Source organism: Cyberlindnera jadinii (assembly GCF_001661405.1).
Source record: "Cyberlindnera jadinii NRRL Y-1542 unplaced genomic scaffold CYBJAscaffold_11, whole genome shotgun sequence".
Lineage (NCBI taxonomy): Eukaryota > Fungi > Ascomycota > Saccharomycetes > Phaffomycetales > Wickerhamomycetaceae > Williopsis > Williopsis jadinii.
Window position 1 is genome coordinate 223,108 of NW_017963662.1, and position 27,917 is coordinate 251,024.

Consider the following 27,917-nt stretch of genomic DNA (forward strand, 5'->3'; position numbering starts at 1 on the left):
CATGTTCCACAGGTTCAACCAAGTACTCTATATCCCTGTGTTTCTTTCACACTGCTCTCTCTGTATAAGCACCACACAAACCTTCTAAACACAACACAGACTTTGCTCTACAAAAGAGCAGATACCAGCTTGGTCAAAAGCACTGGCAGAATCAGGAAACGGGAATCAGTATGACACTTCACTCCCGTACAACCATCCGGAGTCTCCAAAGCAACCACATCAATAACATCCCTCCTGTACTTTGCTGCAAGATTATACAAGTTTTACGCTGTTTACTGCTATACTGTAGTACAATAACAACAACGTGCACCTCTCGAGAACATACACTTGTCTGATTTTGGCTGCAATGTACGTCCACGTTTTCCTATCGTCAACCAGAAATCGATCTTCACGTTGTGATGTATCTCCGTAACAATGTAAACCTGTGATATGGGATCCATTTCATATTCTTAACGTCGTTACAGTCCCAATTGACGTGCAACTCAAAATGAGAAATTGCCTGAGCTGTCCCATACAATTCCTCTGGCTCTGTCCAATCGTAGACCAACAAGCTGTAGAATCACCAATTGACCGTTGCATTGACGCAAATGGTCCGCGGAGCAACACGTGTAGACCAATAATCCCAATTCGAGCGAATACGTAGGCGGATTGATGTAAGGAACAACTCTAAACGGTGGGCAGGCCAAGTGTTAATGTCTGGGCAGGAGCAGTTTGTCAACGGCTGCGCCTGGCTGATGCCTCGAAGAGCTCTGAGCTTGTCCACTTGATCTTCGGTGCTAGTGCATGAGGGTGTTGTAGCATCTCAGCTGGTCTGTACGAGCTTCAATTGATTAGAAACGTGGATAGAGATACGTGCTCATAAGCACCAACGGTTAAAAAGAACACAACGCATTCCGGAGGGAAGGCACACGTGCCACAACTGCATCCCACATACTACGAGAAGCGAAGATGCAAGGGCTTCTCAAACTACGACGAATAGGAGACTTCCAGTAAAACCCTTATAAATATGGACTTGTCGTATTCGCAATTGCTGATGGAGTGTAATTTCATTCTCACGGCCATAGAAGATGTTGCTGAAGAGCTTAGCTGTTTGTTTCTTGGGAACAATTGTGAGTGCTGATTGGACATTCAGTCCTGTGGATTACTTTCAGCAGAATGCAGACTCCTCGCTTGTAACTACGGACCTCGACAACTTTGGATTGGACTCATCCTACACTTGGGATTCACTTTTAGCGGAGCTTGAAGAGAAGTCCGTTGATGGTACCTACTACAAGTTGCTATTCATCCAGAGACACGGAGAGGCATGGCATAACGTTGTCAAGGACTCGGTTTCTGACGATGAATGGGACCAAATTGGAATCTATAACACCTATGGAAACATCACGCTGTTTGACGACGACTTAACGCCAACCGGTGTGTCTCAGATTGAAAGTCTCTCGCAGAAATGGCAAGCACTTATTGCCAACGGTGCTCCATACCCAGAAAGCCATTACACCTCTCCACTACAAAGAACCTTGCATACTCATGAGCTCACGTGGGGTGCTGGTCAGACAGCAGAGGTTGTTGAGAATCTCAGAGAGAGATACGGTGTCTACACTCCCTATGAGCGTCATTCCAAGTCTTGGATCGCCTCAAACTACCCTATTGTCACTTTTGAACATGGGTTCACCGAGGCTGATGAATTATGGCAGGCTGATGTCAGAGAGAAGAAGAAACATGTTACTCAACGTTGTGTTGAATTCTTGAATTATCTTTTCTCTACAGATGATAGTCTCACAGTGTCATTGACAACTCACTCAAAGACCATCACTAAGCTTCTTGGTGCCATAGGCATCGACAATGTCGACCTCGAGCCTGGTCAGATGTACCCGGTAGTTGTGAAAGCCACCGGTGGTGAGGTTAGCTTCTCTGTTGAATCTCAGCAGTCATCTTCTGAATCTCTTTCCGAGTCTATTTCGGCATCCTCATCTCAGTCCTCTTCATCTTCTGAAAGCGTGTCGACTTCTGTTACATCTGTGGAAAGTTCTTCAAGTGTCTGCCTTGCCTTCAAATCCTCCTCCACAACTACTTCATCCGTTGAACCATCTTCCACAACATCCATTGAGTCGAATATTGTTTCACCAGCTGCTTCATCAACTGCTTCGTTAACATCTAATGAGCAAACCACTGACAGCTACAGCACCAGTGATTCTACCACTTCATCAAGCGTATGTAAAGCTTTCAAGTCTTCGTCCAGTACAATGACTTCTGATTTCACATCCTCCTCCTTGAGCACAGCTAGTCAATCATCCAATGAGGTTAATGGCACCTCTGTGTTCACTTCATCACCATCTTCCTCCCTAAGTTCCACTTTTGAGGAATCACCAACCACTGCTGATAGTGCCTCTTTGATCAGACCATCCACGGTTTCCGAGGAATCACCATATTTCACTGGTTACCTCGTTGATGGAGAACCACACTTTGAATTGCACTTACCTGGAAACTTGGGACCTTGGTCCTCATTGGAGTTTACAGGCTCAAACGGAAACACATCATACACAATTTCTCAGTTTATTGTCACAGTTGATGATGCTCGTCTTGAGGTGGAGGGATCTATCACAGAAAATACATTTGCCGTTAAGCTTGATGGTTCTATCGAACAAAACCAAGAATTGGTTGCCTCTATTACTGGACATGCCACTGGCAGGGCACCATACTCCCAGCATTTGCAAGTTTCCATCACATCAGAAGTGAGAAATAGATTCTTCAAGAGAGAGGTTACCGTGTTAGAATTTGACTTCTCCATTGAAGAAAATGCACTGTCCTCAAGTACTTCGACTCTTTCTTCTGAGTCTGCTCCACAATCTTCATTATCGGTTGTTTCATCCAGTGTTAGTGATGCATCTCCTTTCACCACTACTGAAAACTTCCTTGTCACTGAGACCAAATTGAACAATGTTACACTGACTTCTACAGTTCCATGTACAACAGTGACTTCAGTGGATGCCTCTGGTGAAACAAAGACTTTGATTATTTCTGGAACTGCAACATCCAATGTTATCATCACTACAACCACGGAAGAAGGTTTGGTAAAGACTCTCACCACAACTGTCCCATGTACCACTTCCGGAAGTTCTGAGAAGAGTAAAGATAGCGATGAGACATCTGGCTTTGAAGTTTATGAAACTACATCTACAACCAGTGTTCCTGGTTCCCAGGCATCAGCAGGGGCTTCTGATGTCACCAAACCAGGTAAAACCACAAAGGTTACGGTTGCGGAATCATTGTACGATTCTAAAACAACTTCTGTGCAAACCACCAAAGCCACAGGGGACCAAGCTGTAGGTACTACGGCCGACAACTATCCTTCTTCTGCAGTCAGCACCTCAGCCATTGTCGGCAGTTCAATCTCCACTGTTCCATCTGCCTTTGAAGGTGCTGCTGTTTCTCAAACGGCAAATGGCTCAGTGTTGATCTCCTTTGTTTTGGCCATTGCCAGTTTGTTATGAAGCACCACTGTAACTCAACAGTGTCTTTGTCACTATACTGTTAGTCTTAATAGCTATACTTAGAATATCTGTATACCCTCTCCAACTTTTGATATGTGGGATTGGTGCTGGACTGTAGAGCCTTGTGCAAATTGGGAGATGACTATGTCAGTCTTTCGAACACAGGCACCCCTGCAATTATCATATGATGACTTCCTTAATAAATTTGGCTATGTGTTCCTTTCTGTCTTTTCTTTTTCAGTGGTTTCTGAAATTAGGATGAACTCCACCACACATTGTGCAGTATAATTATATGGAGTTCCAAGATATCCAGGCTGGACTGAATGGTCTACTGGCACAGGTGCTGACAACCAGCTGGCTTATACACCACGCCGTCACTTACCCGTTGACAATAGAGCACTGTAGGGTGAAGTAACAACCAATTTGGCGTGCTCTTCAACTGTGGTTATCTGCTAGCCTATGCCATCCTCTGCACACTGAGGCAGTGTTCATTTCGGTGATTTAAAGCGCGCCATCAATTCATATCCACAAGAAAAGTAGCTACATCAATGAGCAAATGTAAGCTAATGCAAAGTCACAAGGCACTTTCCATAATAGCGTGCCTCAGAAAAGTGAATCACCCTCGGTCAAAATACAAACTTCCTCATCACTGATGAGCAGTGACTATCAAAATAAAATCACCTCCATACATAGTGTGAATTAATTCATCGATTCCAGCTCAGAAAAAAACATATGCTTGACATATGCGATGCGGTGCCACTGTATGCATGTACATGCACCTTGTACGTGTCCACCTCCGCTAACAAATTTGGAGAGCAAATCGTGTCGCTTCGTGGTTTGGAGTCGTTGGCTATGCACTTCTCTTGTACAAGTGCGGGTGTATTGTGAGGTTGTATGTGCTTGTAGTTCAGGATAGACATCTTGTTCACCCGTAGTTGTCCCGTGTTTAGAAGTGCGACCCGCGTGATGAGGCTTGTCTGTGATGTTGCTCCATCGCCCTTGGTGTGCCCGTGAGAGTGTACAGCGTGGCTTCGATTCCTTTCTTAGACACGAACTTTTCTTTTCGTTGAGACGGGTGACACTGGCCACGCTGCTCTTCTTATAGACTGTCGATGTGGGTACGACAACCCGGTTGGAGAAACTAGTGCAAATATATGCCCCAATGGAGCCTGTTCGTCTCGCTCTCGTCTTGAATATACGTCTACATGCACATATTTTAATAGATGCTGGTTAGTGCAAAGGGCCCCACGTCGCGTTCAGAAGCCGGCACTATGAATGACTGACTACTCCTGCGCCCAATTGCTTGGTCTATCATAATAAGCCAACGAAAGCAGTGTTCGCCTCGGATAAATCTAGAAACTCAAGGTCACTGACAAACCTTCTCTTCCGCTCAGAATAGCAGCTCCGGGGCTCCTGTCTCTCTTCCAACCTCGCCGGTGGCTCCTTGATTAGCAGGGCCGTGTCGGATTGTCGCCTCGCCCACCTTTCACAGCTCTCCCAGACGGTAAAACCCCTTCAAATCTCCGGTAGACACAGTGCTTAAGGCACACAAACCGACATGCCCTCACAAAAAATATAATTCTACACTGCGTAAATGCACATATGATGGACGGCGACGGTTGGCAAATTTTTATGGCCGTATCTACAACGTACAGTACCACACACCGCTATAATTACCCCAGAAGCCAGGGAAAAGCATGAACAGATTTTTAACGTTAAAGCATACGATGATATTCTTTAATGGGATTTTCTGGTGTGTATGTGTGTTTTGCCATCGAGCTGGAATTCCCCCTCTTGTATTTAAAACCCTCGTCTTCTTGTGATGGTGTCCCCCACTGGTTGTGCCTTTTGTCTTCAAATTGTTTTGACACTCGGGAAGAACACATTTGCAGAAATTGCTGGACTGTACGTTGAACTGTAGAGCCTCCATCACGCAAGGGTTTGAAATACCATATAAAGATCAACTCAATATCCTCCACATAGCCCAATTTTCTCTTTTTTACAGCTTGTGACGCTTTGTTCTATATTGGTAATTAATTCTTATTTCCAGCTCTTCACACACTCTGTTGGTTTGGTCAGTATCAAATTGTGTTAATATCTAAAAGTTTACATGGATGTATCATTTTCTTCATGGGATCTTTGAATCAAGACTATGCAAAACAATAAAGGTGACGACAAGAGGAGGGGTGTGCTCAAGCTTCCGTCACTTGCTGAAACCATCGAACGGATCAAAAGATCGGACACTGCACAGGACCAGACACTCCCTCTCCCATCGCATCAACGATTGCAACAACCTCAGCACCTTCCGGGAATACAAGAGTTCTCTGGTGAGAAAATTACACTGGTGCATCCACCAAAACCACCAGTATCAACGGTGCCTTCCTTACTTCCGCCTTCGCCCGTCTTATACAACACATTAACCACTACAGAAACAACTTCGCCTAGTATTTGTCCTGTTTATCCCTCGATCTCAGCAAATTCAGTCACGTGGATAACCACACAACAACAAGAGCCCCAACCAGCTTCGATATCTGCTGGCTCATCATTTTCCCAACAACAACAGCTACAAACACAGTTGCCACACGCTACAACATCTCCTTCCGTTGATTCTGTGTCAGTTTCTCCCATTGTTTCCGGCTCAACAGTATCGACTTCTGAAGTTTGCCCGGTTTGTAATAGTGTTATACGAAGGGATGTGCGTAGACATATGAGGACGCACGATTCACAGCCACGGTTCAAGTGTGTGTATCCACGTACATTTTGCTCCCATAAGACAGGCAAATTTAACAGACAGTACGATTTCAAGAAACATTTATTACATTCCCATTTTGTTTTAAGGGATTACAAAGTGATAAAGTTCAAATCGCTTAATCAGAAACTTGGTCAAGAGGGACAGTGTATGTGTGGAATGGCTATGATTGCGAGGGATTGGCTTAACCATATCATCGATATTGACGGCTTCGGTGAATACAGCTGTGCGGATCTCAAAGAAAAATGGGCACTACATCGTGCTGGTGTCCAGAATCCATCAGATAATACTTGATGTTTTACACCGCAATGTCCAGCACCATAAAAAATCAGTGTACTTCTTTGTTGGCTTCAGATGGTGAGGGTATAAAGGTACTAGAAGCACATGGACATGAAAAGTTGACAGTTTTAAATTTATTATCGGATGACGAATTAAGAGGGCATCAACTAGAAACACTGCAGACTATATGAGAACCACATAAATATTGATGAGGCTGATAAAAGAGGTAGGGCACCTCGTGTATTAATTATTTAATGAAATGGGATGTTTAATAATGATTAAGCTCCCGATATGAGAATGGGTGGACTATGACGAGAAACAACATTCTAATATCGAACTATATAGGCTTTCTTTCAAATTTTCTCAACTATTTGTACTGCTTAATTAATCAATTGGTCACTGGAAGAGAGATTTGGTGTTTGACGAAAACAAAACGCCCCCTCCCTCAAGTTGAATGTATGGCGGAAACATCACAATTATAAAATGGGATGTTCTGATGGACAAAACCAAGTAGTTGATGTTAGTTCAACAGATAAGTTCCTCTTTGCATGAATGGTCCTTGTACTGTGATCTCCAAAAATGAAAATATCATGCCGATAAAAGCAACAATCTTATCATCATTCATGAGCAATAAGGAGAATATCCCGTTTAAAAAGGGTCCACATTGTGTTGATTGTAAATTGGCTGCACCGGGCCTAATCTTACATGATCAGTGCCTGTTTTTGGTCTTTGTCAAATTGACCAGGTCGCTGCCTCTGCCTGGCGCCCCCCCTGGCCTTCCCAGTGCAAGCCGATTCGGGCTTACGGATCATGGCCCAGGCGGATTCTGTTGTAATTTGAGCCTCGCGACCACTTGCCTCTGCGGCCGTTCAAACGTAAATTTCATGAGTTCCATTGAATTCAATCTTTACGCAGAGCTTCAAAATGCTTGCGGAAAAATGAGCCATCAAGCTTAAAAACTGCTGATACGATAAACGCTTCCCTCACGAATAGCCTCATCAACGGATCAGAACTTGAATCCTTTCCGTTGTGTAGTTATCCGTAGGTTTCTCCTCACTGGGCTGTTCTTCCCCATACTTCTTCCGCCATTGAGTCAGTAAATAGCAACCATCTAAGAGACAGGCTGATACTTACGTCTAATAACATCAGGACATCAAAGTATCAAGGCTTAGCTAGCCGGAGTTCTGTGCAAAGAGACGTACAACAGATTTGGAGTTTAAACTTTGTACCGCCTCGTGCAAAAGGAAGTAAGTATTATTCTTTCCTGGCAGCATCGCGACTAAGTTATTCACGGATCCCGGTTGTAATAGCCTATATTTCAATAGCCTTTCAGAGGCGGTAGAAACGCCTCCAGAGAATATAATCTCCAAATTCTTCATAGCCGCATGATCAGATACTAAACATCAGAATTTATGTGCTCCTAATAAAACCGTGTTCGGTAACATTTGTGTCAGAGTTTAGGTACAACGGACTCAAGAATGAACATGTTCTCATATAGTTGTACTTGTACCGTCTGCCAGCTTATGAGCTGATTTCGCTTCGCCTATTATACCGTAGTGGTTAATCCTTGATCTGTTTGCTGATTTCGAATTGGCAATACTTCTTGGTGATCACATTAACTGCCAAACATAAGCAAAACTTGAGGGCACAAGGCCTGAGACCTCCTTGTACGTCTCTTACGCCTGTCTTTAAGCCTGACATGACCAGTGATCCATCTGGAAAAACTTATTTTACGCACAACTTTAAAACTCCATATGTAGGTGTGAATTGGAATTTGTATCTTACTTTAAAATTGCTCCTGTCCATCCCTGTAACGTTTTACAGATCAATGACCACATCATCCTGTACATATTTGGTCTGTAATTGATAATAGCCTATACATAAGGGTGAATAGCTGTATTCTGTTGTACCGCATAGTTAGCTGGAAAGTCTAGAATCTGACTACTATTTTTTTAAGAGACAAAAAAACACATCAGAGGTGACGTCAATGCAAAATGATAAGCATTGAAAATTCGTGAACACACTATTGCGCACAAGCATTCCGCGTTGACAAAAGCTTCATGGATTGGATTTGGCGGAGAAGGAGGGGGGTATCTACTATGCAAGGTCAGTTGTAAAAGAGACTTACTTGGTGATTGAAAGGGGTTATGTATAAAATATATGAGTATTAAACAAAGCATATTTTAAACATGTACAATTCACAGCCATACTATCAGATTACAGATATTTACACTGATCGTTTCCTGTAGATGCCAAAATCGGGACATTTGGGCATGGCGATTACTATCTTGCTAATTTGCAGTCACCAGAGTTTGTGCTGCGGCGTAAAACCCAAATAAAGATTGGCATTTACGATGACCACTTGTTTGACCATGTTAAGGGGATTAAATGGATCACGTTGTGCGGGAATTATTATACTCGAAAAAGGCATGAAAACATTAAGCTGATCTAGAACTGACTCCTGTTATGTATCCTACATCATTATGCGCACACCACTTCACTGATTAATTGTCCCGAGTACAATATCTACGCAAATCAATCAAGATGGTTAGCAATAGCGGCTACGACATGTGCTTCATTTCATCGTTGTTATGCTTACAGCAAGTAAATCATGTTATAAAGCATATCACCATCAATAATAGGATAAGCATTGTTCAGTGCTGTGGAGGTTGGAATAACCACACCAGTGACTCTAATGGCAACTGTATGTTTCAAACATAGCGTATTCAATGAAAATCGTAACCATGGCATCGCGTTGTATCTTAAATCTAGAGCGCACAATACCTCTGGTCCACCAAGAAGGCAGCTATAGTAAAAAAGAAAAAATGAGAGAAAGCGTTATATACTGCCAAAAACCACATGGTGATGCAGAATATTGATGTCAATAATCACTGTACGTTAATGCACAACCCACCTATGAATTTGCCAGTGACATACCATTCGGCCCTTCTTCCCATTGGCACAGCCATTGGTCAAGGCATGCTGTGGTCCTGGGGATTTTGGCCCGTTGGTACCAATTGCAGCCACGATCCATGACCTCTGATCGTTAAACACAGACCAACTACTGACGCCAGTTAAAACCCCTTGAAACTTAAAACATAGCGTTCATTTCTCTGCATCCTTGCTGTGTATACATCCTCTTTTTTTAGTTTACAATCAGAAGTTCCAGGTTCCGGGCAGCGACATCATAATCCGTCATAACTCAACGTCTTGTGTCGCATTCACGTACGCTTAGTACATACTATATCCTACGAACCCTATACACATATGTGCATGCGGCCTCTGCACATTACAATCTAGTTAAGCTTTGGTGTAAATCAAGGTTCACCTTGAAGCACCGGCAACCAGAGCTGAAAAGTCTGGAGTCATTGCACGACTATGTCGTGTTCACTGGTCTTAGGATCTCCTGGGTCTGCTGAAATTTGAAATCGAGACCTTAGCATGTGAATGAATGTCTCACAACGCCTCACCCTGCGACTGCGACCATGTCTGGTTGTTTTTCCCTAAGTGTTCGGTTCTCAGTTACTGGCGCCATCCACCTAAATTTTGACAGAAATATGCGTGTAACTCCCGAACCCCCCCCCCCGCCCATAGTTTTACTTACATCATTAACAACGTGCTTTTACAGTTTAGTCCGATCGTATGCTTTCGGGCCGGTAACTCTTTTACCACAACCGCCGCCTATGAAGTTGACAATTTAGTTCACTTGGACTCTGCGGGGTCATTGATTCAAGTAACGTCCTGCTTACATCAAATATCACATTTTAGCTTCCACTCTAGATGAGGTTATATATGCTTTTCAAAAATTCAAGGTCGGGTATTCTTGTTTTCTGAAATTCAGAATCCAGATTAGTGTATATATATTGGTTCTCGTAGTGTGTGGTGTGTAAATAACCCAGAGATTAGGTTTTCACTTCTGAGCTTAACTCAGCCTCTGCGTTGTCTGGTGCATGGTCTACTAAAGCCTTTCAATGGCAAATTGTATGTAGATGTAGACCTTTGAGAACATCTAGTACTGTCTACTAATAGGTACCGTATGTATGGATATGTGTAGCTATAATGATCTCATCCATAAATGCCCGTATAACATCTAAAGGACTGCTAATTGCCGTAGAGCTAGACTCGCCCGTGGATTAATCATTTGTCATAAGAGTGATATTGGGGCGCCTGTTCCTCCATTGTACTCCCACTGATATTACTGATTCTTAAATTTGAACATAACCAATCGTATGGTCTCACGCCCGATGAATCACTTAGGTACAATATAGTCCGATTGTCGAGAATCTCTTTTCAAAGAAAAAAACACAGCTCACTTTCTGAACACCGTTAAAGATCAAACACCTCTGACACAACTGCCTTGAATTTCAATAAAGTAAAGTACAGAATAGATCTAATTTCATATCACTCGTGCTTAATACTTAAACTATTTCCCAACAACTGGTCATATCTGGTGTATGAAGATCAACAATAATAGCGTATAAGTATGTCGACAATTGGTTCACTTTGATAATCGTTGTTATGGTAGCTACAGTACATCTGTTGAAGCTGACGTCACAATAGTGCTCCCAGAGCTGGACACATAGAAAAAAAAACTGCTTTGTTTGCAATATGTTACCTTGGCAGTAATATGGCGTGGGAGCACTGAGATGTTGGCTTCGATACCAGCTCTAAATGTTGCAAAGTGTACACCATCGAACAAAACTTCGGCAAGTGAAGTTCGATGTGGAATTTCGGGGCGTCGTACAAGAAACGCAAAACCAAACACGTCAAGGACCTCGCAGCCAAAATCCTGCAAAAAGGCACCTTCTACCTTTTATTACTGAAGTACTACCCAGTAGTAATCAGATTCCTTTCTTAGTCTGCCTGCTTGTCACCAACAGATACGAGCCTGTAGACCGATAAAAACAATGTGACCTGAATCTGGATTTCTTCTTCGGATTGGCCAAATGGTCGTCACATTGGCAAAAACACCAAGAAGAAATGAGGCTGTTGTGTTAATTGATTTCCGTGTGTATCATTCACTTTTCCACGATTCCTTGAGGCGTGTTCGTTTGCTGCAAAATATCCTGACTTCACAAATGATAAATTGGTGATAACCACCTGTCATTTTTCCGCGGATTTGGCATTCTAGATTAAGCTGCTTAACCCATCGCAGTCAATTCTGTATGGACCGCCTCGCTCCCTTGGAAAAATGTTGCGCATTAGAAAAGCCGTGACCTGGATCTGCAGGTTTTTCGACTGTGGATATATGATTCTCGGAATAATTAAACCGAAAGCAATCAGACTCCTGTGTTCCATATGCTAAATTCATTTAGAAAATAAAGACAACTATATATCCCACAGGATTGTTGTATAAGCAGATTGCGGACATTGCTGGTGCTAATACTTCTCTTGCAGTGAACTGTGTAGGGAAGAGTAGTTGCACAGATTTCCAGGACGTGTCTATATGGCTCATAACTTACAATCCTAAGGCATGTACGATGTAGAAGAGCTTTCGGTAATTAATGGGAAATATCCAGTCGAATGCAGACGTAATATTTGTTCCATGGGAACCAGTTATGTTGCCAAGAAGCGGCTAAACGTGTACATCAGTTCATGTTCTCTATATTGCAATTCACGAATAATGGGTTTAAAGACGGAAGTGTACCACATGGGCTACCAGGGGTATTCACTTGTTATGAAATACCAAGCAATATCGTATCCCCCTGCACTTCTTTGAGACATAAATTTGCATATTGTCTATGGTTATTCTTAAAATATGTATGTTCTCTCAAAAACTGGATACCCAGTTGCCTTTGTCCAGTTTGAAGCCGATGTCGTATATTTCCCTCAGGTCTTTCATGATGAGGTAATAGATTTCACTGAATTCTTTGAAACTCGCCTTACACACAATCAATTGTGTTTCACTTCAGCACCTGATAAACCAGGAACGATTACACGGCATGCCGGTTAAATAAAGGACAACCACGTTTACAAGCGCATATCTGTTGTGGTGCATATTTGGTCTGGCGCCTTGGGTGTATTGCTTCGCAGTGAATGTTCTGATCTGCGATGGAATGAGAAGCTGGTACAACAGCTGCCTGATGGATTTGGTATCATAGACGTCTAAATATATAGAAAATATTAATGACGACTGCTCATCTACTTTGTCGTTTAGTAAACTACAATGGAATGACATCTTAAGCGTGAACAAATCAGCAGTACAGTATAACCAGTAATTATCGTGTTGACTAACTGCATTCAGTCCCATTTTAGACATACAGCCGTCTCAAAAATATAAAACCATGTTGAATAGCATGGTGACCATTCAATTCTTCATTGGACCGCAGTATCTGCACAACTTCCCACGCAGTCTTAATTAATTCAATCACAAATCACCGCATCTGTCCTGCCTCTTTAAACGTGGCTGTACTCCATAAGCCACATAAGTCCATGTGATTGATATGTGGAAGCGTAAGCATCAAGGAATTCGCCAGAGATCAAACATATGTCAACGTAGAAGAAAACCTTGAACGTCAAGAAAAACATGGTTGCTTGGTATAATAAACGTACTGCTGGAAATAAGCCGCAAAGTTGCCGAGGACAATGTGCATCTTGGAGGGGTATCGTTGAGTCTACCATGACGTCTTTGATGATGATTCTCGGAGCTGACGCCTTAGGCTGACTTAAACGCACACATGGGCTCCGCGGGAGAACCAAATCTATTAATCCACGTTAGACCACTGTATACGTAGCATATATGTCGGCACATCACTGGTTTGTAGAAAAACCCATCGGATAAATATGAATACAGCACGTAGACGGCATCTTTTTGTTGTCACTTGCAAAGCTTTGAGAATTCTTTAGGGGTGTTTGTCAGAAAGGTATAGCTCAAAAGCATCGGTTAGAAGCGGAAGTTATCAATTAGCAGTTCAGCAGCCGACTTGATGAGCTAGTAACTAATCTTGCTAAAGAAGACAACAAACGTATCACACATACAAACACGAATTGTTCGTATATACGTTGTCATATACGGATACCATACTCTGTAGAGTTACTAAATACACGAGTTTCAAAGTTGCAATTCTCATGTGCAAACTGAATCCTGTCAAACTCCTCAGTCGTCAAAAGCCCCCATTGCACGAATAGTTTTCTCTGCTTTATAGGCAAGGTACGAACAGATTGACCTCATTTCTTGAAGAGACCATATCAATCTGTATTTTTAAGCAGTCTGTCTGCGTAGATGGTTCGATACATATTGCAATGGGATTGTCATGGTTATTGGTCTTAAAAAGCTCACACTTAGGGATAGAGGTTTCGGATTGCCGTAGCTGTAGTGTCACCCTACAATGTACACCTGCTCGTGAATTGTTGCCCCCTAAATCTGATCAAGTTCTTGAGATCATACACGCAGTACAGAATGGCTGCATGGTTACCGCACAGATTTAATGTGACTAGAAAAACTGTTCGCTGGGACTCTGCTGATTGGACGCCCCCTATTTCCAAAGGGGTTGAGACACACAGAATTCGCAAGGATTTAACCTTGAACTTGGTTAGACACCATGTGTTGAGCTTGTTCAACCTTAAACAGTTTATTTGACGCATTCACGTTTCTTTACCGATCTCTTCTTCTCAGGTCAAAAGTATGTCTGGTGGATGAGCGCAGGATGAAAATTGTCAAACGAAGAGCGCAAGTCAATTAAGGTTCAAGATAATTACGACTTTGCAGCATCTCACTGTGGTGTCCAAAGCCGATTCTGCAAGGAATAATCATTTCTTTGGCAGCAGATTTCATTTTTTTTTTCGTCTTTCTCAGCCCCCAACATAAGTTTTGGAAATATGTCTCAATTGTGAAACGAAAGTTTCATGTACGGTTCAAGAACTTACGTCGCACTCTGAGCAATTGAATCAACCCTGATATGTTACATGGCAACGCTTGAATGACAGAACTTGGGTAGGGTGAAGAACAGAGATAACTTATCGTGGCTCATATCAGAGTTTTGATAATATCGGTATCTACAATTTAGCCAGGCGTAGCTGTGTACCTTATAGTGAGGGGGGACAGGTATTTATAACTATTGTTTCTCATTCTAAGTTCACTGGGCAAAAATTTTCACCTCTTGCCGATGGTTATGGTCTATCAATTATAGTTTAAGAGTGGTAATTTTGAATGTCCGATACATGGCCGTTTTGGGGCCAGAGTATCCACAACTCAATGCCGTCCTCCTGACCACCCTCCCCGAAAGCAGGGGCCCTGGGTCATTTGACCACCTCACCTGTCCTTCTCTAATGGTCCTCTACACAGTCCGAACTTCCCACTTCCCGGTCCTATCCTAATTTTCTGTAATGCACGGTACAAATCTGTTCTTTTCTGCGGACATCATGCACCTATTGGAGCTCTAATACATATGTATGCATGTCCATACTTCATCTAGATGTAGCTTGTCAGATCTCCTCTTTTTTTGGCTTTGCACTTTCTTTTTTTTTGTGCGTCGTGTAAACTGAAATTTCGAGTGAGCATCCCACTTTGATTACATCACTCAATCAAATAGTTGTTCCCCAATGGTTGTCTGTTCAATCCTCAAAGTCATGAAGAAAGGTGCTAATTGCTAATGTCATCAAGGCGTCATATCCTGGATAGGACTTTATTGGTTCGCCTGCTTTTTTTCCTAATTTCTTCTGCTGTATTTAAGTAGAGACACCTCCAAAGACAAGTCCTCCTGCAATAGTCTCATGTAGGTTACGATATATGTACGCTTGCTCGCAAATCAAGAACTGAAGGGCATAGGAGTATACATACAGAGTACATACACCACCAGCGCACGTACATTCACACACATTTATATATACAGGAACTTGCCTTCTCCTGCTTGAGTTGGTGATTGGTCGCTTGTGAGTGTCTCCTCCATCGTACGGTGTACCAACTACGAGGTATTTATTTAAATAGATATCCTCTTCAAGGCCACCTGTTTCATTCAAGTCACGAGCTCTCTGTGTGTTTTTCGTTTATCAATTCCACCCCTGTTAATATACTGGTGAATCCTCGAAATGACACTTTATGGTCCACAAATCTCTACAGATCCCCTTTCATATCGCACGCCAACTGATCAGTACTTCCGCCCAAGTTTTAGCATGATGTCAAACTCGACCAACTACCTCAAGAGAGGTGTCTCGGCGTCCTCGGCGTCTTTAAGCTCAAATCAAGAGGTCGAACAGCCTGACGGTGAATATGGAGTAAGAACCAGGGTGCGACTACCTTCTGTCGCCTTCACTGAAAGCTTTATCAACAGTCTGAACCCCCCATTGGCACCGGTCGTCATTATGCCAGCTGGCTCGGTATCCTCAAACAGCTATGAACCGTTACAGGGACAAATGTCCTACCAAACAATGCTTCCGCCGTCCCAGAAATCAACGGTTGAAAACAAATACACACCAAGAAAGAACTCGATACCGTCGACTTTTTCATGGAATCAACAACCACGTCATAGATCTTTGAGTTATTCTGTCCCGTCGCCGAACTCTCCATCAGAAAATCAGGCACTTCAGCATTCGACTAACGTTTCTGGTTTTACCGTTTCCAGGACTTCTCAGGCACCTGAACAACAACAACAACAACAACAACAGTTACAATTGGCCCATATTGCACATGGATCCTCTTCAAGCTCTTTGAGCTCCACCGGAAGTATGACGATGCCATCTGGAATGGTTTATCCTATTTACACCACACCTTATGTTCAACCTCCAGCAGTTGAAGTTATCGACAGATCTCAGGAGAAGCAAGCCGGAACTAAACCAAGAACTGTTCATCAGTGCGATATCTGTGGGCGCAAGGTCACAAGGGATTTCGTTAGACACAGACGAACGCATGACCCTGTTTCCAGGTTCAGATGCGTGTATCCAAAGGAGTGTTGTAACCACAAGACCGGAGCGTTTAACAGACAGTACGATTTTAAGAAGCACTTATTACACACACATTTCATCCTCAAGGATCCCTCAGTGAAGAAGATGAAGTCTTTACAACAGAAACTCCAATATAAAGGACATTGTCTCTGTGGCCGTGAGATGACAGCAGAAAGATGGCTGGACCATATTACTGAAAGAGATGAGAATTTTGAACCCGTCTGTACTGACCTTGCCCAGAAATGGAGGTCGGTAAAGCTGAGCAGATCATCGAATTGAGTAACTGCAAGTCGACATTACAATCACAACCTTCTTCTTCATCCAGATAAAGCAACTATGTCTATAACGAAATTAACGAATATTCAACTGTATCCAGTAGCGTCAAAACACAACAGTTGTAAACGTGCGGTTATGAACATAGAGTGGTGCCGAGAGAGTAGCCTACATTTCTATGGTCAAGGCACACCGATTCGCATTCGATGCCCAACCTAATGCTACGTGCGGTTAACTATCGAAATAATAGAGTTCAAGGCGTCTTAATCACCAAATGGACGAATTGGTAATCCAGCCTGGAACAACTTTTGTGTCAAACCTTATGAAAGTTGGAGGGTCAGATAGGAACAATTCGGCATTTCCCGTTGCCGCTTCATAGAAGATGGTCGCCAAACCCTCCTTGATCACCTTATAAGCACTAGTGTTTTTTTGTAATTTGTACACAATTGATAAATCCCGTAAAGCAGTTATTTACTACAAAGGTTTCCGATGGCTAAGCCGGGATGAATTGTCCACCATGTGCCCTCCAGAGTTCAATTTTCCCTCCCCTCTCGTGCAAATGGACTTTGAGGCAGAAATCCTTTCGTTTATGGGTACTTTTTAAGGGGCGGGTGCTTCAGCCAGCTGTCCCTTCTGGTGTAGATCGACACCGGACAGTGGTGGTGGGCACCGTGCACGAAAGACGTGCTCAGTCGAATTAGGAAGTAGCGTGGTGGGTGGTCAGCATTGCGGCAACAAGCGTATCTGCATCGAGCGAACAAATATTGAGCATGTACCGGGACCTTGACACTGTTTGTAAAAGAACATTGGCTTGAACAGCGATCCACGGTGGAACTCTCTACGTACATCAATACAGGGCGAGAATTATCCTGTGCATTGCCCATTGGATTAGCCATTATTGGCTCATCCAAAGACGTGTGTTCTTGTTAATAATTGCACATCATAAATAATTTCTCCCTGCAGAAGATTTCTCCCAACCTCGATGAGCTCGTAAAGACCGCATCTCACCCACATATAAACCGACGTTAGAGCCATCCTGAAGATCATCCACCAGCCAATTCGTCAGACAAGAGGGACACAAATCTGTAGCAGTTTAGAGGCTAGAAATCATCCAATTCTGCTGTGAACTTGCCGTGCTTGGTGGGAAACCAATTTGTTACTCGTCGCTTGGAAATGTGTCTCCCTCACCGTGTACTCCGTGTTATGTATGTGCTTCATTGTACCACCCACTTTACACGCAGTACAGATGAATGAAGGTTAAATCACGTATAGCTAAGCAATTCTATGCAGTCAACAATTGGAAAGTTGAGGATAAGGATTCCCTCATTTAGCCCCTCCAGAAGAACCCACTTGATGTCGAAGATATTTGATAGGAGTAAGAACTTTACGGAAAGCTGGTGTCAGCGTTGTAGCCCGACACACACACATGCGTGTCATCAAGCGGATTTGCCTCATGAAAGACATCTAATGGCCAGGTTGGGTCGAGCCCCAGAACGCCTCTCATTGGAAGTAAATCCCCAGTACATGGAAGTTAGAAGTTATACAACTATGACGTCTTCTTGAATCACTCTATCTACTACGCATAGTTGCAAATTACAACAGATAAGAGCTTGGTTCCGTGTCACTCAGCCTTTGTTCGTATCTTGGACCATCATGCGGATGTGGTGGTATGCCAGACATCGTAATTTTCCACATTGTAAATCATACAAACTTGATCCGCAACTGAGTTGCGATGTTAGGAAGCTAGTTTATGGGAAGTCGGAAGGCCTGCGTCAATGCACGTGCCCAGGCGATTTCCGACCTAAACTATGAAGGGGAATCCCTAATAAATCCACCTTTTATATACACGAATAAAATTGTGGAAAGGGCTGGAATCTGTACAGGTGTCGGCTGAATCCCGTGTTTCTATGGTTCCACGCCCGTGAGTGCCTTCAAACTTGGATTGTCCCACCGATCACCCATATTACTCATTCGTGTGCTGCTGCTGATGACAAATTATCCGGTGCGCATTATGTAATAATCTCCCCCGTTGTTGGAAATGGGAAAGCCACAGTGTAATAATGTCCCAGATACATATATAAACCACCAATCATTTGAACCAGGTTATCCATTGGGAAGCTGACGGTATTCTCTACATGTTGAAGAACTTTCTAGGTAAAAGATTAATGTCTACAAAATCGTTTGCAATCCCAGCCACTCAAAAGGCAATCCGTATCCACGAGACAGGCGAGAGTCTCGATGTCCTCAAGTACGAGGATACAGCAGTCCCTCAAATCTCAGACGATGAAGTGCTGATCAAGAACAAATACGCAGGCGTCAACTTCATCGAGAAGTACTTCAGAATAGGTCTTTATCCTTCGCAAAAACCATACACTCTGGGACGTGAGGCCAGTGGAGTAGTGGTCCAGGTTGGTAAAAACGTTCAAGATTACAAGGTTGGTGACTACGTTGCGTATGGCTCTGCTGGGACCTTTGCACAGTTCACAAAGTTCAACCCCAAATCAAAGATTTATAAGCTCCCAGAGGATACAACAGATGAGAAATTGCAATTGTACGGTGCGTTGTTCATCCAGGGATTCACGGCCTTGACTTTTATCGAGGAAGCTTATAAGGTCCAAAAGGGTGATTACATCCTTGTACATGCTGCTGCAGGCGGCGTGGGCCTCTTGTTGACTCAATTGATCAAGTTGAGAGGTGCACATGTTATCGCAACTGCATCCACTGATGAGAAGCTTCAATTGGCTAAGGAAGCAGGTGCTGAGTATCTGATCAACTCATCCACCGATGATACAGTTGCAAAGGTTAAAGAGTTCACCGACGGCAAGGGCGTTCAAGCGTCATTCGATGGTGTGGGAAAGGATACCTTCCAAATCTCGCTCGACTCGTTGGCTAGAAAAGGTACGCTTGTGTCATTTGGAAATGCCAGCGGTGCTGTTCCACCGTTCTCAATCTCGACGCTTACATCGAAGAATCTCAAAGTTTTGAGACCAACAGTGTTCAACTACTTGGTGACACCGGAAGAATGGGACTACTACTCCGCAAGCTTGAAAGAGCTCGTGGAGAGTGGCAAGTTGAAGGTGGACATCAGCAAGGTTTATTCGTTGGAGGATTACAAACAAGCGGCTGCAGACTTGGAAGGAAGAAAAACCACAGGAAAGTTGCTGTTGAAGATCCCAGAATAGTCACAGACGATCATGTAGTTGATCCATTTTGAATGTCGTGGATACTTGAGGGATTTTATGCATTGTCTTTGATCACTGTTTATATAGTACAGCTTTAACCGAAAAGGCAATTTTCTGTTCAACTATGCCGTAGAGTAATCGATGGCCATCCCCTTCCTCAACTTCTTCTTGAGACCATGTGCTTTGGGTCATAAGATGACAACGATATCCAGAAAGTTAAATCCACTAGAATGGCTGTGATTATGTGACATTCATTGAAAGAAACCTCCCACTGGGTTTCATGATCATGTATCGATGTTAAAGCATTTTCTGCCGAAGAATCACAGCTCTCTGTCTCTATGGCGCAAAGTTGTCTCTTAGTGTGATTCCCTTATTTTCTCCATTTAACAACACTGCAACTTGTGGTGACCATGGATGGTAGAATAACATGAGTTCCTTGCTCAGCTTATTGTATGGACTCTGATAGAATTCATCAGGTGAAAACCGGTACCCCCTTGAGTTGGCGACAGAATTATAACAGACGCATTGGCGGCTATTTAAAGAACACCTGTACAAGCAAATCAACAGGTTGGTTTTTGACTCGTGGTGGCAGGTAGAGGAATGAACACGAAATAGAAGGCGGAGAATCGAGTTGTTGTCCGTGAGCATACAATCATGGTTCATGATCGAAAGAAAACTCAATTTATGAATATGTGCCATGCACTGGGCTCAATGTTGGTCTGTCTGTGATTAACTGCGGCTCCAACGAAGCAGTGCAGAATGATTGGCTCATGTGCTAATGCATAATCATGAGTAGAACTAAATGGACAAAACGTGAGGGAAATGTCCAGTCTTCCTGGCATGTCCACATCGTATATCTTTATCAAAGTTGTTCAATCGTTACCGAGGCAAGTTCGGTAAACACACACGCACTGCGTATTTACGAGGCATAGTTATAAGCCCCACACATGGAGTTATATTGGACCTAACTTCTTATCATGGTTAAATTAATTCTTGGTAAAAAACACTTTACACTTATCAATCCATTTCATATATGTACTGTGCCACAGACCCAAAGCCAGAAGCAATGTGGGCTTTGCTCATATATCAAATTGAACTCTGCATGGTGGATATATGCAAAGTTCATAAGTAGGTACACAGGATGGTGCTCACTGCATATTCATGCACGCCACAACCTTAAAATAATCTCCAAGACACTATAACCTCCAGGCCAACTTAACAATTATGAATGAATAATAGGAGCGTCTGTAATCTGTATTTTGTGACTCTTGTGCGCCGAGATTGGAAACTGCTCCACGATTAATATGTGATCACCAAGCCTTGGTTAAATTACAATGTGGTGTTGATTGCTAACATGTGGTAATGAACGGTTGATTATGTTGCATGTGCCTGGAGGAGTACACCCACTAGTTGATGGTGCTATAAATCCAAACCCCAAAATATACCGTGGCTAGCCACAAAATCATGTGGGAAATCGTGTGGGTGCGACCTAGTGGCAGATAACGAACGACCAGGTACAAGTGTCTGAGCAGTGACTGTTAATATTGAGCCCTGTAGAACAGAGGAAGTTGGATAGCAGTTGGTGATCTTACGGAGAGCTGCACATATAACTGGACTCTAGTAGCAGGCTTGGTTTTTATATCTATGAAACGATTCTTCTATCTACCATGTTTTGTTTTCTTTGATAGAACAGTTTGTTGGTCTGTTTTCTCCATGGTCTTCACCGCACGGTTCAACCGAGGAGTTAAACCATTAGCAGACTAGTCAATCATCCGTGTTTACGAGCGTGACCACCAATGTATCGAATCATCCAAGATCATGCTGGGATGAAACATTAAGTGGATGTCCAAGGTGTCCGGTTCAGACTGTGAACAGTTTAAGCACTCTGTGACTACAACAATCACAGAGATATCTACCCCATGGCCAACACAAGCCAACCAAACTTTCAAATGGGAAATTTCGCGGCCTCTTCTTCTTTCGTTATGACCATGTGCAAAAAATGACAAGCCGGCAATGAACTGGCGTAAAATTTGCACAAACCCGCAAAGCCGAGCAGCCACAAACAAATAATTTTTCTATCAAAAAGGACAACAGCGAAAGCAACAAAATCAGCAAAGCTGCTCACGGTGAAAACAAAACTCAAAACAATCGAAAGAAAAGGGAAATAAAGTACCACTACAAACATTGACATCACAGTGCGACAATGGAGACGAGGAACCTGTCCCATGGTCAGGGAATCTCCTTTACGCATCTCAAGGGAGCGCTATCGCCTGCGGAAGTGGTTAGTTCCCCGGCTACAAATAACGACTCTTGTACACCACGACGCCAACCAAACGGACCAAGCCAACCTGATCAGCAGGGCGATTACTTTAGTCTCCAGATTGATCACACCGCACCTTCAAACCCGCATCACAGACTAAGCATGGTCAGTGAAATCCTGCACAAAACCATGGATGGCAGCTCGCCGCCAATATCGCCTATGGCCACCATGGGCTCAACGTACTCCTCTACAGATTCTCTGGCCTCACTGGTGGAGCGCCAGCAGCAGAATAAGATCATTCATCCATCGCACGAGACCCAGCTGTTCAAATGTCCGCTTGTCCATGGCCATTCGAGGGTTGCGGGCCGTCAACCTTCGGTGCTAAACCCATTTCCCTCGAGATCCGGGAGCAATAGCCACGCGACTAGACCCACAAGGTCGTCGTTGCCGAATCCAAACCTCGGGACTAGACAAATGCATCCGGCACAGGTGAACCCATACCATGTCCACTCCTCGCCTGCCGTGAAGGAATCGACAAAGGTTTCCTTGGGTTATGACCCTGTATCGAGGAAGAAAGTATTGAACTCTTATGAAATCGTCAAGGAATTGGGGAAGGGCGAACACGGGAAGGTCAAGCTCGCTAAGAACCTACTCACCGGCGAGTTGGTTGCGATCAAAATCATTGACAGGAAGTCGCCAAAGAGGGCCTTCAGACAGCACGATACCCATGAGGAGAAGGTTCGAAGAGAGATTGCCATAATGAAGAAGATCAACCATCCAAATGTTGTACAGTTGAAGGAGGTGATGGATGATGAAAATTCCAGAAAAATATACCTGGTGCTCGAATACTTGGAGAGAGGTGAGGTTAAATGGCAGAGGGCACCTGGTGTGCCGTTAATGTCCATCAGTGAGTCCATGAAAGTGTTTAGAGACGTTGTCCTAGGCTTGGAATACTTGCATTATCAAGGCATCGTCCACCGTGACATCAAACCGGCAAATTTGCTCATTGCAGGGAATGGTGCTGTGAAGATCTCTGATTTTGGTGTGTCATTTGCTTCATCTCTCAAGACTGGTGAACAAGATGATTACGATTTGGCTAAAAGTGCAGGTACCCCAGCCTTCTTAGCCCCAGAGCTCTGTGGATTCTCCATGGATGATAAGCAGCACCCAAAGATCAACTACAAGATTGATATCTGGGCACTAGGAGTGACGCTATACTGTTTCCTGTTTGGTAAGTTGCCCTTCTGGGCAAAGAACGAGTTTGAGCTCTTTGACGTTATATGTCATGAAGAACTGGATATCCCGGAACAATTCCCTGATCACTTCACACCTCAGGATAAGGGTAATGTGAGAAACTTCCTACCAAAGATCTTAGACAAGGACCCCTCCAGCAGACTGACGATTAGAGAGATTAAACAGCATCCTCTCACTCTAAGAGACTTGACGTTAGAAGAGGCTACCATCTTCATCGAGGGACAGAAATCGTGCGAAAAGAAGATCAAAGTTTCCAATGAAGAAGTGAACGTGGCTGTGACAGGCTTGGGCTCAAAGCTCAAGAGAGGTTTTGCAAAGGCTTTGAAATTTGCTGGTTTCAGAAGACCTCTGCAAATTCCAGCTCAACAAACACATTCTTCTGGATTCCAGGGCCCTTACGTGCTGAGTGAGGCATCGAATTCTAAGGTGTCATCAATTCTGTTGACGGAAGGAAGTCCACCGTCAACAAATGGACATCGTCGTGTCAAATCTGGAGACTCTGCCACATTGACAGAAACGACTGTTGAAGGCGACTTGTTTGTGAGAAATGATTCCGCATTGCGCTCGTTGAACAACATCATGGATGTGGATAAACGCAGATCATCCGTCAGCTCACTGGGTGTCCCACCAATGTCTTCAAATGTGACATCAGAGAGCTTTAACACCATTTCAACAGAGACGTCCATGCCTGTGGGTACTCAGCTTGTTTCGTTGCCTGTGAATGCATCATTTGCATCTTTGGACTCAGTGTACATGGATAACTATGCACCTTCGTACGCTTATACGAGCACCTCGCGGGAGAGAAGGCCAAGTAACAAGGATGTTGCTCAAAAAATGCAGAATTTCACCTTGAACAAGACTAAGAAGCGTCTTGAAGAGGATAACATGGCACCGCATACAGTATTTGACTTTGGCAATGGCTCTGATTCCGATACTGAATCAGACGAAACAACAGAAAGCGACGGTGACTATGGCGATGATCAAATCTCAGAGCTATCAATACCATCACATCTTATCCAAGACATGGTTACGCCTCCTCGTCAGCAGACGAACGCACAGAGATCCACAACAGGCAAATCGAAGCCAAAGTATAGCTTTATGGAGAATTCATCCCAGTCTGAGTCAAACTCTGAGCCGGAGGTGATCTTTGCCAACACCAGTGATGAAGATGACGCAGAGGACAGCAGTACGTATGTTACTGACGTTGGAATCTCTCGGGCTGAGACCATTCCTGAAAGTATTGCTGGTGGGCTGATGCATGTGCCTGACTCCGGTGGTGATGAGACGGATATATCCTCCTCCTCCTCTGCTGACGAGTTGATGATATCCTTTGGTAGCAGCAGAAAACGCCATTCGATGGCTGTGGCTTCAACTGCTAGACCCAACAATCAACGTCCAGAACAGCTCCCTATGGGCTATAAAGAGTCTCTGGCTTTGAGGCGTATTGCGTCACCATTGATTCACAATGCTCCAAAGACCCCCGTGTCTACTGAGAATGCCCATTTGGCATCTGAGTACGCCAACCACTATCACAGGGTTATGCCAAACATTTCACCACGTTCACAGGACTCTGAATCAAGAGCAAGAAGCAGTTCAATCACAGTTGGGTTGTTGAACCGTTCGCACGAGAACGTCAATGCTTGATACATTGGCAAACACTCGTCCTATATAAATTTATATACAGCCCCAGCAACACTAATGACTTTTACGACTTTGATAACTATTTAAAATTACATGTAGGAGTCTAGCAACCATTAAATTGATAAATTCGTGTAGATCATAACAGTTTTAGCTCCAAAAGTTCAATCCTTTCGTTTCTCTTTGCACTATGCTCTGTCTTACGTTTGATACGCACAGCAGCAACAACAAATTTGAATAGAACCGATAAAGATAGCTTCTTTCTGCAAATGAGGTCATAGTCGGGATATATGCCAACCGCTTGCATCTTTTTGATATCTTGCTTTATGTGATTGTTCGAACTTTGGATGGACTTCACCATGAAGTTGTTAATAAATTGTAAGTCTCTTATCTTATAGCTTGCCTTGGTGTTCTTCATTTTGTACAGATCGGCCTTCTCCTGAAGTTTGACCAACGATCTCGATTGTGACACTGTGTCATTCACTGAATTTTGTAGCTGACGATACTTCTTAACAATTTTTTCGATCTTTCCTTGTAATGAGTCGTTCTCGTCAGATACTTCACGAATCTTCATTGTTAATTCACGTTTCAACTGATCAAGCTCTTCAATTTGTCTCTCTCTGAGTTTCAACTTCATACGAATGCTGTCGTAATCGTTATAGTCAACAGCATTATCAACGAGATTCTGGATATCTCTTTTCTGTTCGTATATCTTTGCCGAAAGCTGATCCACATCTGATTCAAGTTTCTTGTTGTCAAGTTTCAAATCTTCCCTTGATCTCTCCAAACTGGAAATTATTGATTGAAGTTCCTTTATACTAACAAGAGACTTTGTCAACTTTTCTGTTAAAAACTTGATTCTGTTGTTCTTATCGGTGATACTCTGTAATAGCTGTTCACTCTTGTCGATGTGTGTCTCCTTAAATGAATCATTTTTAGGTGTGTCCTTCCTCAACTTCTCAATGATGCTCTTTAAAGATTGAACCTCTATCTTATTCTGTTCTTTTATGTTTTCCAACTCAATCTGTAGCAATTTCACTTGGCCCTCTTTAGAGCCCTTAAGTCTCAAGAGCTCAATCTTTTCATCATCAATCTTCTGGGTAGTCGAGATCTTCAACGACCGTATCTCATCTTTCAGCTTAACCAATTCATCCTCTCTCTCTTGAAGCAAAGACTTGTAACGTTCTTGTTCTCTCTTGTGGGATGAGGAAAGTCTCTGCAAAGAATTTTCCTTATCGGACAATTCCATCTGTAATTCATTGCATCTTGCAGATAGAGACTTGACCTCAAGCTTTGCATATGAATCGTCGTTGCCTAATTTATTTGCTCTTTGCCTATCCAAATCTTGTTGAAGCTTGTTATTCTCAAAATTCAAATCCTCAATCTGGTTTGAAAGGAGATCAATTTCCGCCTTCCAATATCGCTCATCGTGTTCAGACTTCTGGGAACTGTGTAAAGATTTTTTGAGGTCGTTATAAGCCTTATAGGTTCTCTCATTTTCCCTCTCTAGTTGTTCGATTTTGATCATCAAACGTTCTCTTTCACGGTTAGTCTCTTCCAACTTGTAGGATGATTGCTTGAGCTCCTCAATCACATCGTTCTGCTCTTCGATGATAGATTTGGACTCTCTTATTTTGGATTTCAAACTCTCTAATCCAGTCTCTAATTCAATCTTCTCCCTCTTGAGATTTAAAATTTGTTGAGCTGAATGATCTCCATTCGATCTGTTGGCTTGCTCTTCTTCCAATAATGACAACTTTCTTTCAGCGTTATGCAATGCACTCGTTAGATCCTGAACTTCGTGTAGACTTTTTGATGTCTTTGATTTGCTATGCTCAAGTTCATCCTTTATCAATTGAAGCTCACGGTCCTGTTGTGCAATTTTGCTGTCTCTATCATGGAGCAAATATTTCAACTCTTCCAATTTCGACTCTGCAGCGGTATCGTGAAACGATCTCTGTTCCCAATCTTTCAACTTCTGTTCAAGGTCTTCAATCAGATCAGCTTTTTCATCGATTTCATTTTCACAACGACGTATTTCATGGTCTTTGTCTTCGTTAACATTTTGAAGATCTTCAATTTTAGCATAGAGTTCACTGAGTAAGGTTTTCGACACAGGACTTGAAGATCTTGCGCGTGATCTTTCAGTGTTCTCCAATTCTCTTAATCTTTCCTCCAATTCCAAGTTTTCTCTTTCCAATTCTTCTTTACTCTTCTTAAGAGACTTGTGACTGCCCCGCAAGTCTTCCAAATCCATAAATTGGGCCTCTATATCCTCCCTTAACCTGTCGTTCTCCTCCATTTCACGATTCAACTTCTCTTGTAACAGATTTAGTTCAGAGGAGTCTTCCTGTACATGTGAAACGGGTTCCTTTTGGCACGAAAGCTCTCTATTTAGCTGTGAGATTTCAGAGCGATACGCTATGATCTGCTCTTGTAATTTTGAGTTTTCTTCATAGATAAACTGTTGATCATGAGTGGAAATTGCATTGAGATACTTATTCAAAGATGCAATCTTCACTTTTAAGTTATAATTTTCACTCTTCAGCTCCGAAATCTCCTCCTGTTGTTGTCTCACAGGGTTGGACCCATTGTTTAGCAAGTCTCTGTTGTTGAAATCGTTATGGATGGGCGAATAAGAGGACTTCCCCTCTGAATCGTGTTGTTGTCTCAACGTATCTTGTATGATAGAGTCATACGTGCTCTCTTCCAGGAACGACGAGCCGCCGTTCAGTTTATTATCCTGAGGACTGTTGTGTGGCTTCAGAGCACGTCTGTTGTAGGAGTTACTGTTATTGATGAGGTTGTGGATAGCAGCGTCCTGTTTCCCATTCTTCTTCTTCTGCATACTTCCATCAGCGTACTGTGAGTGCTTACTCTCTCCGCCAAGAGGAGTGAACTCGAGCCTGTGGTTC

At 43.1% G+C, this 27,917-nt stretch overlaps 5 protein-coding genes across 5 annotated transcripts; all 5 read left to right on the top strand.

Annotated features, from left to right (window-relative positions):
• Window positions 1-1,009: 1,009 nt before the first annotated feature.
• CYBJADRAFT_168658 (phosphoglycerate mutase family protein) lies at window positions 1,010-3,588 on the top strand. Its single transcript, XM_020215461.1, has one exon. The coding sequence runs from the start codon at window positions 1,068-1,070 to the stop codon at window positions 3,486-3,488; it is 2,421 nt and encodes an 806-aa protein (XP_020069403.1). The 5' UTR covers window positions 1,010-1,067; the 3' UTR covers window positions 3,489-3,588.
• A 2,607-nt stretch (window positions 3,589-6,195) lies between these two features.
• On the top strand, window positions 6,196-6,531 carry CYBJADRAFT_174224 (uncharacterized protein; the record flags this gene model as incomplete). Its single annotated transcript, XM_020216552.1, has 1 exon — window positions 6,196-6,531. One exon carries the CDS (start codon window positions 6,196-6,198, stop codon window positions 6,529-6,531), a length of 336 nt encoding a protein of 111 aa, XP_020069404.1.
• Window positions 6,532-15,068: 8,537 nt separating this feature from the next.
• On the top strand, window positions 15,069-16,764 carry CYBJADRAFT_168671 (uncharacterized protein). Its single transcript, XM_020215462.1, has one exon. It carries the CDS (start codon window positions 15,544-15,546, stop codon window positions 16,672-16,674), a length of 1,131 nt encoding a protein of 376 aa, XP_020069405.1. The 5' UTR covers window positions 15,069-15,543; the 3' UTR covers window positions 16,675-16,764.
• A 2,069-nt stretch (window positions 16,765-18,833) lies between these two features.
• Window positions 18,834-19,850, top strand: ZTA1 (NADPH:quinone reductase; the record flags this gene model as incomplete). The annotated part of the gene is made up of 1 exon (XM_020216553.1): window positions 18,834-19,850. The coding sequence occupies one exon, from the start codon at window positions 18,834-18,836 to the stop codon at window positions 19,848-19,850; it is 1,017 nt and encodes a 338-aa protein (XP_020069406.1).
• A 2,992-nt stretch (window positions 19,851-22,842) lies between these two features.
• On the top strand, window positions 22,843-23,415 carry CYBJADRAFT_120107 (serine/threonine-protein kinase; the record flags this gene model as incomplete). Its single annotated transcript, XM_020212311.1, has 1 exon — window positions 22,843-23,415. A coding segment is annotated over one exon (573 nt), but the record flags the coding sequence as incomplete, so codon positions are not given.
• Window positions 23,416-27,917: the final 4,502 nt, after the last annotated feature.